Source organism: Diadema antillarum, unplaced genomic scaffold, assembly GCF_040938485.1.
Source record: "Diadema antillarum isolate AM-2024a unplaced genomic scaffold, OU_Dant_1.0 scf00000017, whole genome shotgun sequence".
Lineage (NCBI taxonomy): Eukaryota > Metazoa > Echinodermata > Echinoidea > Diadematoida > Diadematidae > Diadema > Diadema antillarum.
This window is the reverse complement of record NW_027270906.1, coordinates 4,616,853-4,630,445: the sequence shown is the minus strand read 5'-3', so window position 1 is coordinate 4,630,445 and position 13,593 is coordinate 4,616,853. Positions and strand designations below refer to the sequence as shown.

Below are 13,593 nucleotides of genomic sequence, written 5' to 3'. Positions count from 1 at the left end.
CATAGCATAGCTTTGTCACATTTTGCATACATTGATTTATTTTTAACTTCAGCAGGATATAATGATAAGTTGTATTTAAATATACATACCAAGATTCAATCCAGTCATGCATTTTCTACACAGTGTGTGATTAAATTTGATCCACCTAATGTATTCAATTTTGTAGACCTTGTTCCGTACTACCAAATAAATCAATATACCGGTACATCAATACAGTATTGTTGTAGAATGCAAGAGAGATACTATTGTATGTTTAGATATACAGTATATGTATTTATGTGATGTATTCATATCACAGAAAAGGTCTTTCAGAAAGAATTGTGTGCCTCACTTTTTTTTTGAAAATCTGGTGAGTGTAACCAGCAGCTAGTAAAGTCCAGTACAGAATGAACTATGCTATTAAACAGTGTTGTTTTTTTTTTAATTCTTATTTTGCTGTGAATGAATGCAAAGATCCAATGCTGTGAGTCTTTCTACAAACATGTCCACTAATAACCAAAAACAGGTTGTTGTTTTTTCAGGGTATGAAACTTGATGTGATGAAGTACGAGGTAGGCATTGATGTGTGTGACATATAGTGTAATAAGTCACCAAGAAGTGAATGTAATTTGGAACGTCTCATGATGAACCATAGTGGTTAATGCCTTTTTTTTTTCTTTTTTTTTTTTAGCAGAGTGCAATTTTATCTGGGTGCTTTCAATTTCAGAATGGCGAGTGGAAAAATTGGAAAATTAAGTGAAATTTTGTTCTAAATGTGCATGAAACCAGACATCTTTCCATTCTGTATATAGGCAAACAATGATTACACAATGATTTTTGGCTGGAACAGAACAGGGTTTGATTAGGATAAAGCTGTCTAAATGGACTGTTATATGCCTTGTTGCTGATTACAGATATCTAAAGTATTGTAAGTTCACTTGTCTTATTTGCATCCCTGAAAATAAGATTTCTTTATAAGCTGGTATATTGTAGACATAGGTTATTCGGACCTTACCCCAGAATGATAAAACTGGAAACATCTTTATGATGGAGGGGGTGACACGGGATTAGTTTTTCATTTCATGTTTTCAAAAATTCTGAGGTATATTACAGGAAGTTTTATTTTGGGAGACATTTAACTCTTCAACCAAGCAAAATTTTGTGGCATTTGCAAAAGGGATATTTGACCTTTAACAGCAGGATCTATGGCTAATGTGGAAGAAGTACCATGGTTGTTCTGGCTTTATCTTGTCAATACCAGTCAAGAGCTCCGTAATTTCACTTGATACAGTATTATAGCTGAATGAAGTATGAAGACATGTTCAGTACATTGTCGGCCTTTTCTTGACGAAAATAAACCTAATGCACTAAGTGCCATGGATAATCTCATACAGTATTAATTGGCTGCTCTACTTGAAAATAATAGCTTGTATGGCTGGAAACATGGACTGATCTTCAGTACTTACTTCATATTCAATCTTATTGAAAGGTACATGTATGTCAATACCACTAAACAACATACCACTAAACATTTTGTATTTGTCATTACTAACTTTTTTTTTTCTTCAATATGACCTTCTGCAGATCAGTAGCTTTCTGATTCAAACCATGTAATGTCTGACAAAGTTTTTGTTTTCATTTCCTAGATCCGGATTGATTTAACTGACAGAATTCCAACTGTAAGGGAGTCAAGTTATGTCAATGTATCAATGGAAGCCATGTAAAATGGTGGTACAGTGCACTCTCGTTATAACGAAATGCTCGGGACCGGCAGTTTTCTTTCGTTATAACGAAATTTCGTTATAACCGAACAAATACAATATACAGCGAAAACAAGGAAACCACGTATTATATCATATTCTGTTTGCTGAATACTAATCATACACTGGAAAGCTATGTGAAATGTGATGGGATAACTGTATTACAATAATAAACGCAAGTTCCCCTCAGAAACTGTGCATGACACAAGGAGCGAACACACAGTGGTGTGAAGCGTTCACCCATGCAGAGATGCTATAAAATATGCTTGTTCCGCTACGTATTTTCGAAAGCAATTCGCATTTCGTTATAACAGAGCACATTTCTTTTGTTTTTCTTTATCTGTGGCACTCGGAAAAGACTTCGTTATAACGGAAATTTCGTTATAACCCTGTTCGTTATAAGCGAATTTTGCTCCATAGACTTTAATGGTGATAATTTTGGGACCAGAAGATTTACTTCGTTGTAACGAAATTTCGTTATAACCGTGTTCGTTGTAACGGGAGTGCACTGTACTGTATTAAATTTCGTGACTTTACTAGATGTTGATTCCTCTTGAAGTTCACAACCTACACTTGTACACTTACATGTATACTTGCACAGCTATTTTTATTTATCAATTATTATTGTTATTATTTTTTTTTTTGTTAGTGCTGAAGTAAATACTACAAGCACACTGTTTTGTTTTGTATGTGGTATAGTGTGATGACTGCTGACCTGCTCAGCTATGTACATGTAAGACTGTACACATGTATACGCCAGATTTTATACACTTTCATAAACTACACAGTATGAAACAGAAGTGTAAGACAAGTATGACAATTGCAATGTATATGATCATTTTAATCAGATTTTATACAATTTTGTTTTCTTTCTTTCAATCCCAGGAGTAATGGTTGCAACTATAATGTAGTGTGTTTGTGGTTTACTGTAATAAATATCCAGTTTTATATAAATCATTGGTCCAAGATAGTTTTTCATTTACCTTTTCCTAGTCACTCGAGGGATCGTGTAGTGGTATGGTAAGAGAACCTGAGTATGTTGGAAGTGTGACCTTTTGCGTTTTGAACAGCAATTTGGCCTCGACTGCCAACCCCTCCTAGGAGGTAAGAGAAGACCTGCAGTTGTGTTAGCAAAATGTAGGTAAAAGGAGGTTGGGGATCATAGACCCCGTTGGGGAAGCTTGGATTCGGTTCATATTACAGTCGTACATGCATACTATTCATGGTTATCAGATACACGTGACTGTAAACTTACCAAGAGGTGCACTTGTGTTACCATGGTAATACAAGAATAGTTATTGCTCTTAATTACCAAATGCTGTACCATTTTCCCACATCATGGAGCTGAAATCGCCTTTCAACACGCTATTGTTCAAACCCACACATACAATACACTCACTTGGGAATATTCCTGCCAGGTTGCCCAGTTATGGCACACACACACGCTACATCTAGCAACTATTCACAGATATTGTATCCATTTATGTACAAGCTGGGTATTATGAGGAATGTTGTGATAAATGGTCTTGCTCAAAAGACACAAATGCTGTGCCAGGACTTGAATCACAGTGCACTACCACTGGACCACAACACCACAGTTCACAGACACATATAAACTTGTACATGTATTTTCATTCTACAGATGTAGAATGCACAACCACAATCATCTCAGGAAGCCCTATTATAGCATAATACAGCCAAACCCTCTTATGACTAAAATGGACGCGAGATTTCATTAGAATGAGATTTTGTTCTTTTGGAATAATGACAGTAAAACGGTCATTATTTTCCTTGTCTTATCTATTTTCTACAAAATTTCGTGACAAAGGGAAATTCTATAGATCCCTTCTGTCTTGTTATAGCAGGGTTCACCTGTACTCGTAACAGCTAGAGTTTTCTCATAACAAAATCGTACTGAAACGGACAGAGCACATAAAGATAATATCAACAGTTTTATTGGTAAAATCTTTTCCTATTCTAACAAAATCTTCTTGTATCTGTGTTCTTCACTAAAACAGGGTTCTCCTGTAGTTAGTAAAGACTTTCTCCAGATGCATCAAAGTGGCATACTGAAATCCACAGCACACGCACATTTTGACATACCATGTCTATTGTGGCAATGACTGGCTATGAATGAAGAAGGCTAGTACATGTACTGTAAAACAAGGAACGTTCGCATGCATTTTGATTTTGCGAATTTTGCGAGAGCCAAGATTCGCAAAATTAAAATCTATGTGAAAGTTCTTGTCTACACTATACGCATTGAATGCTAGAGGCAAGTCGCGAAAATTTCAGGCTGCGAATAAGGCCATCGGCTCCCATTCGCAAAAATTTCATGCCGCGAAAATATCATGTTTTACAGCATATAAGCCTACATCGTGGGCGCTTTGATGAGTACAGACTCCTATGTAAAGACAGCCATCCATGTCGAGGCCAGCGAATCACAGCTTATCATAAGAAAACACCCTGTCTATGAAAAGAAGGATCTGATGCTCTAGTTGTTGTGTGAAAAAGTTTATTTACAAATCATTCCTTGAATGACATAAAGAAGTATCATCAATATAAATACTTTCAAACTGTACACTGTACAAATGCTATTTTGCATACAAACTGCTGCATCTAAAGAAAAGACTAGGATCAGTTTGACATTATGTTTGTTGAACCACATTATATGTACCAATACACTGTAAGGTTTGGACTGGTTGGATTCAGGGTCACACCAGGAAAGTTAAATACTGTGTACGCCGAATATTTCAAGAGGTTTTTATTTTCGCGAATTTCGCGAGTCGGGTGCTATTCGTGAATTTAAAGACACATGAAAATATTGACTCTGATCCCGATATGTATGTGAAGTGCACGTATACAAGTACATTTCTCCGTTCAATACTATACCCCACAATCGCGAATTTAACCACACATGAAATCGTTGGGAAGTCCTGATTTGCGAAAATTTAGACTCGTTAAATATACCGCGTATACAGTACTTGCCTGGAAGACAAACACAAGTAACTACAAAGTACTCCTGCAGGCTCAGCAAGAAATATTGTGGTGGTGAAACCAACTTAAACCTTTCAATCACAAACTAGAGAACTTGATATATCGCGCAGTTGACTGGGATGCCTCTACCCACCTCACACAATCGCTATATCTTCCAAAAGAACATTTGACCCTGACCTTTATGCTTTGACCCATTCATCTGTGTCATTTTGGACAATTCTCCCTATCGCATATAGCCGATATCAAGCGATATCACCTTGCGATACCGATATTTGGTCGATCGCTCTTGGGACGTACACTTCCAGTTTTGCGGTTTACCCAAGTCACATCCTTCATCTACAGATATTTTACATAATTTTGTTGTTTTGCATCATCGGCCCAGCATTTATGGGCGGCTTTGCAGAAGAATCCCATTCATGAAATGTAATGTTACAGATTAGAAATAACTCTATTATTTGACAGATTATTAGACAGAATTTAATACGAACTGTGAATACCAGTACTTCGGCGTTCAATGTGCATAAAAGCATACATTTACACATCGCGCATTCATAACCGGAAGTTTATATCCCAAGAATTAAAGGTAAAAAGATTAGAGCGCCACACGCGTTAAGATGCGGAGAGCTATATGCCATAGGGAGAATTAATTGTTCACTTTTTTTCCACTTCTTACCAGATGATGTTACCAAAAAGCATTTTTGGTTCAAGGTATGGCTTTCAACTTACAACTTTAACAAAATACAGTGGCCTTTGACATTGAACTTTGGCCTTTCACCAACATCATGTTCATGTAAATAATTGTCAATTTATCTCTTCTGTCTTCAAACTTACATCACCACTGGACGGTTTTTAGGTGATGAAATGACAAGAAATACTTTTAACCTTTCACTACTTTTATTTCTCAAGTTTAAAAAAAAAAAGTCATCTACAACTGTATTTCTATATTTACAACAAAATTATATCACCATTGGATTTTCATAGATGAAGTTACTGCTGAATATGCATTTTTTTATTTAGGAAAAAAGGTCAGTAGCTTTGACCTTTGATCTTGATGAACCACTTACAAAATTGCCTAGCATGTCCCAATTTGTAAAATATTATACTTTTGAAACATAGGTGTATACAGTCATTGACACTAAAAACACTTTCAGTTGACTTCACTTTGTCAATTTCTAACAAAGGGTTTCCATTCTAAAATTCTCCTCATTTAATCACAGAAGCCACTGATGATCAAGGAACCCCAATTTTTATCAGACTTTTTATTCTTTGACCTCTACAATTCAGCTGAGCACTGTCAAAGCTGCATCATTTCATGCAGAGAGTACTTGTATGACTTGAAACATCTGGACTGGACGGGGGGGTTTCATCAACGTTTGTCAGCGCTGACAACTTGAATCACCATAGTAACAGTCAGTGACCAGAGCATCTCAGCCAATCAAAACCAAGGATTTTGCTGAAATTGTCAGCACTGACAGTTGTCAGCGCTGACAAACGTTGATGAAACACCCCCCAGATGACCCACGTTACCAGCTTTTTGCTTCCAACCCACTTCCCTTAATCTCCACGCAATGGGCATGGTCAGAGGACCTCAGCAAACTGGTAGGAGCGCCTGGTGCACTGGATGAGGAGAGGACTGACCCCTGGTTTGAATCCTGCAGCAACCCAGGTCATCTCCAGTAGTCTTCGTGCCAGGCTTTGTCTCTGGCTTTCTGGCTGCACATTAGCAACATGTCAAAGAGGAACAAGAACAACAAGAAATAACACTGATCATCAGGAATACAAAGGAAAGAGAACATTCGCAGTACTCTGTACCTTGCTAATAATAGTTGTGCTACATGGACCAATTATCATTACAGCTTGCATTACTGTGGTATCAAATGAATCAAAGATGGAACCTTTCTGAAACAGCTCTATCAATTATTTATTGAATGAAGGAAATAAAGTGACATATAGACATAGTAAAGTGACATATCAGGAAACACTGGGGGGAAAAAAAAAGCACTAGTGTCACCTACTGTCTATACAACAAACTACTCAAAGTCCTGTTTACCCCAGTTTAACTGACAGACATGTTTCATCTTGAAAACAACAACAAACTAACCACACAAAGCAGAATGACAACAGTTCATCTCTAGCTCAAAGCAGCTCGAGTTGGTGTGGAGAGGAGGAAAATATTTATTTAGTCGGGATATCTCTTGACTAATGTAAGAGATAATATACGAAAGAACACTAAAGTATATGTGTTTACATCTAGTGGACATGTATTGGTCATGCTACAGAACAGAAATGGGGCTAACACTTGACACTTCATTTGATTCTGAGAAAAAAAATGCACTACAGGTAAAGGTATTTTCACTAAATAATAACAATAAATTGACCATAAAACTACATTGCACAGCAAAGTTTTTTTTGCAAAATAATATAAGTGAACAAAATTGTTTTATATGAATAAATATGTTCGAGGAATGTTCGCATGCATTTTAATTTCGCGAATTTCGCGAAGTTTTTTTTGCAAAATAAAATAAGTGAACAAAATTGTTTTATATGAATAAATATGTTCGAGGAATGTTCGCATGCATTTCAATTTCGTGAATTTCGCGAGAGCCAAGATTCGCGAAATTAAAATGAACGCGAAAGTTCTTACCTACACGAATGCACTGAATGCCAGTGGCAATTCGTGAAAATTTCATGCCGCGAATATATCATGTTTTACAGTATGTATTTTGTTGCTGCTGGTTTGTTTATATGAAGATCTATCACTGATGTTTATCAGATCATTATTACAAACCACCAGCAGTTACAATTTTAAGGAGATGAGAAACACATTGGCCCAAATTCATGAAGGTAGTGCAAAGCAAATCCACGGTTTAAATTTAGTAAATGGACTAGAATAAGTGCGAAAAAATATGAGCATACCTTTCACACCCGAGAATCAGTACATGGTCACTACTGGAAGTCTTTGGGCATATGCAATGTGTCGAGTGCATTTACACAGAAAATATTTGCATAAGCCAAGGACTAAATTTTAAATACCTTTGTGAATTCGAGCCAATGAGTCAACATTCAAAGAAGAGACTGACCTCGAGATTACCAGTGAGCATTGGGGAATTGTAGGTATCGCAGAGGCCGACAATATCGCCGATGTCGGCACAGTGGGACTGCTCGCTGCTGGCATTGAGGACAACGAAGCAGACTCGCCCGATGAAGTAGCTCATGTCCAGGTGTCCCACAGAGTCAGCAATGACCTTCATGCTGAAATGCATGTTTCCAACAGATAAGTGAAACAATTCATTTCCGAGAAATCAATATCTAATCTGCAATGACTCTACACATTGAACAAAACAACCATTTGGGGTAAAATCTATAACATCCATTTCCTGTCTTTCTTTTTATTGAAAAAAGTAAAGAAGTAAACCTGGTACATTTTGTATCTGGGACACCCCTCTTCATATCCATTCATCTGCACCATGCTATTTCAATTTCTTAAGTGCAGTTGATACTCAAAGCTTTAAAAATATGAAATAAATTACACACATGTACAGACAACATATTGTCACAAGATATAGTCTCCTCACAGCTCATATCATGTATCAGCATTTCCTATCAGGAAATATATTGAAAATGTACTTGATAAGAAACATTTGTTACCAGCAACTTCCTGCAAATGTGGATTCATTTATTGGCAGGCCCCTATATAAATCACAAGGTAGAATTCATAAAGGTAAAGGTACATCACTATGCAAGGTGCTACATACGTGCTTGCCAGATTGCCTGGGGAAAGTGAAAATCAAAGCTGGGCAAGTGTTTTTGAACAATGAGAAAAAAATGCTTACCCAAATTCGGCAAGCAAACAATTTTGAAGCCACCCTTTTATCACTTTTCTCTCTACAAATCCACAAAGTCAACTATACAGAGGTCCAACGATAATGACTGTTTAGTGATGCAATGCACTTGAGTTTCATTTCAGCAACTTTTCAACACTTAGAAAGTTACATAACAAAGCCCCAATGCAATGCAACGCCAACACACGATCAAACAAAGTTTGTTACCCTGTTGTGTTTAACCCGTTAAGGACGAGTCCCGAGTATACTCGGGCAGGAGTCTATGGGAAATGCGTGTTGCAGCAAAATCAGTCCGTTCTCATCGGGTTAAGCATGGAATTCAATGTGTGTGCTGTTTATTCAAATGATGACCAGTGTTTTATTCATCTTATGACTTAAAAGTGATTTTCTATATTATTTTCTTATTTTTGAACGTTTTGTTTCTGGTAAGTAAACTTAATGTTTGGGCTAGTGTTCTGCAACAATTTGAAATCTATTTGCCCAAAGGGCAAACGGTAAAAAAGGAAGAAAGAAAGATTATGTAGCACCCTGCACACATATGATTTTTTTTTTTTTAACCTCGAAGCTAAAACCTAAAAGATTTAGCATAATCTCTGTGAAATTCATACTTGTTTGTAGTGGCTTTCTCACCTCATTTTCACACTGGCATCAAGCAAGAAGACGACAAGGTCAATCTTTGGTCGCTGGTCATCATTCTCAGGAGGGAGGGGCAAGCTTGTAGCTGTACGTCTAAAAGTGATACATTTGTATAAACAAAAGTGTCAAAATTTGCCCTTTTTTTCTCTCCCTTTGTAACTCAGCTAATCTTACATTGTTTAATGCTAGATTGATATAGATACTATTCTTTATGAAAGCTTGGAGCAAGTTTTGTGATAAATTCTGACCAGAATGGAAATATCTCTGCAATTTTGCTGACAATCTATTTGATCTATCATTGATTGCTCCTCATATTATTTGATATTCATTTCATACACACTTTACCAAAATAAAACACTCTTACTGGTTCTTAGTTGTATAAGAACCTACAGTTGCTAACTACAGCATTCAAGTAATAAGTCATCAAACAGATTCAGTCTTATGTGTACATACACTGTCTACTGATGCATCACAGCATCATGTGAATAATAATGTACAGAAACATTTTACACTTCCCTGAATTGTATTTGACAGCAGATGTCCCGATATTGCAATGAAATCATGTAACAGTGACTGAAATCCATTTTCCATGGAAATGTACTTTGCAAAAAATGTGATGCTCATTATAAATCTGTTCATCTCATTAATTAACTCTACTTCTTTGTAGCAACACTCAACACATCATTTATAGCACTTCAACCAACTCCTAACGAATCTAATGACAGCGAATAAGAGTGACCATGTATTCCCCACCCCCCCCCCCCCTTTTCATTATGATGCCATGATACTGCTTGGTAAAGGCTCAACAGATGTCAACTTTTCCCAGCACGAGACTCCTTCATAAAAACCAATTCCACTTAGCAATACAAGATGCTGTGAGCATTGTGAAAGCTATCATACACATGACTGGTTTTCCAAAGCATGGACGTGCATGGCATGGTGACTAAAAATGAAAATACTCACACTTGAAGGGAAACATCTGTACTGAGATCCACTAGGCTCCTAGCCAGAGTTTTTGTGTCAATTGCCTGACAGCCAACCAGCTGTAAAGAAAATGGTTAATAAATGTTCAAATTGACAGCAGAACTGCTTACTGACATGAATACTAACTTTAACATTAAAGTGGGGATAAGGCCTACGAGTACAGAATGAAACAGCAAAAAACGATCCAAAGCTAGGGTCTATCAACTGTCATTAATTAATAACATTTTGATTGAGAAGGCCCCATACCACAACTCACAAAGGGCTGGGTAGGTCCTTGTATGTGTAACTTGTAGGCACATCTCGAAAAAGATTCATCAAACTGATTTTAAAGCCTATGATATGATAACATCGCAAAGAACATGTTCTCATTGTTCTTGGGGTAATACCTACCACACTCAAGTTGAAAAAAAAAAGAGTGAACCAAGGTCCCACTTCCAATGCCAAAATTCGACAGCATGCAAAAAGAGAAAAGCATCTGTTCTACTAAAAAGAAAAATCTGTCTGTCCAGCGGAGACTTTGATCATTTTTTCACTTTATCAGCTCTCCTCAAGAAACAAACACAGTCTCCACAGAACATATCCCTGCCCCGACGGCCGACCAGATGCAGTTTACAGACCAATCTTTCAGTCAACTGTTCTATTCGTCTAACTTTACATGTAGCCAGTGGTTGAATTTCGAAAGGCATTATGGTCGAATTATGGGTGGTTTGCTTTAGATTTCTCTTTCTAGCAATGAAAAATAGATATCTTTAGCTAGACCAATCATTAAAATCATTAAAAAGTGACTCAGATCATCCCGATCACTGATCACGTGTCGAGGGCACCTGTGACCTGGGCCCCGTTTTGTCAAAAGATAAAATCAATTTTAAATTTTTGCTACCACACAGGTAGCTCCGGAGACCCGCCGCTCTGCGGCGGGGTCCTGGCGGCTACTTCGCAGTTTCGTTAAAGTGAGAATCACGAACAACTCCCTATTGCCACATATACGGCAACTTCACAAATAAACCATGGCTAAATTTCTATCATAAACACAGTGACAATAAAAAATGAAATATACACTACCCCATTGCCTTGTTTCTTCTCACCAATTTATCTGGAAACTGCAAAATTTTCCACATTTTTTAGGAGTAAGCGGCCTGCCCTAGTGGAGAGCTTTGCTGCTATTTTGAACGTGTATATCCATTTGTACGCATCTACGCATGCGTGAACAGTGACGTCACCGTTACGGATGCTCAAGGATATGAATAATGCATCATCGCACGGTGCATATAAGGTGAAATGAATATGCATCATGTAGCGAGCGATACAGCTGTCAATGGACCGACTGAATGCATGCTGTGCGCATGTGCAAGTGATTGTGAGTTTTAGTGAGCATCGGTGAGCTGAAGATATTTGCCTTATAAGACAGCATTTTCTGCATCATAAGCAATGAAATGCATCAAACAGTCGCCGATGTGAATCATTTAGGTTTAATCGACCCATGTAAGTATTCCTAGTAGTTTTTGTTGAAAAATTAAGGAAATACAGCGCCGGAACGGCACCCGTTTGGTACAACATTAAAATCTCGATGCCAAAACGGCGCAGCCCAACACTGTACGTTGTACGTTGGGGCTGCTGGTCGCAGTTACCACACAGGCTGCCATGCCATAGACTTACAGTTGAAATCAACTATATAGATCTAGATCTAATCAATGTTAACTCTTCATAAAACAGGGCCCTGGTTCTTAATTCTTCGTGTTCTTACTCGATATAGTGTCTAGAAACTCTAGGCCCCTACTCGACTACTCTTTACTTCTTATTAAGACCTAGACTAGACAGAAAAATCCGTCTGTCCAGAGGGCAGAGGAGTCTTTTATTTTTGTGACGCTATCTCTCTCCGAAGGGAATCCATGAAGCCAGACGCAGCCTTCGCAGAACATTTCCCCGATGACCAGATACAGACAGATCTTTCGGTCAAGTTAAGACCCAGCCCAGGTAACCTGGTAACTGCGACCAGCAGCTACAGTACCGTACCCTAACCATCAAACCCTAACCCTAACCCTAACCCTAACCCTAACCCTAACCCCAACCCTAACCCTAACCCTAACCATAACCAAAAACCCTAACCCAACGTTTTTCCCATAGGTTTAACACGCGCCATGCCCCAATCTGTGCCGTCTTTAAAAAAAACGCGCCCAGGGACACTGCAGGGTACTAGGTAATGATACGAATTATTACGATACCGGATCCGCCTCTTAACACTTGCTACTATCAACTGCCATTAGACTACAGTAGTAGACCGAATTCTACGAGAATCTGGGAGTGTTCATTTGTGAGAATAAACTAGACTTTAACTACGTTAGAATAGATGAGAAGTAGAATCTACCCAAATATCTAGACATCACGGATATAAAGGTATGGGACTGTGTTATTTTCCCCACTGCACTGGCCTAACGGTGTTAGGCATAGGCGGAGCTGATCTCTGTCTATACTCGTAAATTTGCATACACAGTATAAAGTCGTAAAATACGTAAATTGATGAGACATACCAATATAACGGCAGTGTTCAGTTCTGGTAATTTGCTGAAAGGATGCAGCACATTCTTTCGGGGGCCGGGGTGACTTTGCTCATCCATGACCAATCACGAACATCTCAAATTTGGCGCATCCATCTAGATTTTGATAAGATGATGTAACGCCCTCTTTCGTTACTCGATTGTTATCACGAATGTTTTCGGTGTGGGTGGTGGTGGTGGTGGTGGTGGTGGGGGTGGGGGGGGGGGGGGAGGAGGGGAGGGGAAAACGTGGGACAACTTTCGACGAGCTCAATTCCATCCTGTGTACGAGCACAGTAAAGACTGAGGTAGTATGTCTTTATTTGTTTTGTTTAATTCAAATCAAACTGTCAAGGATGACAACAGTCTTATAAATTGAATATATGAATTTTCTCTATTCTCTCACCTCATCAAACTTTTCTCGCAGTTATTCACCAACAATATGAAAGGGTGTTACCATAGTTTTAGTCAATGAAACAAACCTAATCATAAACACTTTTTGCTTGCATTCTCATTCCAGTACTTTGTATAGTGTATTCGAGTGCAAGCACTATGATATACGTTCTAAAGACACTAACTAAACAGTCATCTCTGCACTCATAATATAAGTTGACGCAATTGCTTTTATTTTGCTTCTTCTGAGGCACTGATTCGAATGCAAATGCAAGAGCATTACAAAAGTAAATAATTTTTTCAGCTGAATGCTGGTCTATTTATGCTTGAAAGAAACTTCTTTATTTTTAAATTCAACATTTTTCACTTTCCTAGCATAATGAAAGAGCACTTCATTTACCTCTTTCAGAAAGCAAAGGGAATAATATGTGCATTACTTTAACATTTTGGTACGAAAAAGTCAGTGGA

The 13,593-nt window shown here is 37.9% G+C and overlaps 1 protein-coding gene across 1 annotated transcript; it reads right to left on the bottom strand.

Moving 5' to 3' along the window:
- Positions 1–6,314: 6,314 nt before the first annotated feature.
- LOC139726716 (centromere protein M-like) lies at positions 6,315–12,840 on the bottom strand. The gene is made up of 5 exons (XM_071637705.1): positions 12,727–12,840; positions 10,178–10,257; positions 9,209–9,307; positions 7,817–7,988; positions 6,315–6,449 (listed from the first exon to the last, which is right to left on the bottom strand). The coding sequence occupies exons 1-5, from the start codon at positions 12,811–12,813 to the stop codon at positions 6,315–6,317; spliced, it is 573 nt and encodes a 190-aa protein (XP_071493806.1). The 5' UTR covers positions 12,814–12,840.
- Positions 12,841–13,593: the final 753 nt, after the last annotated feature.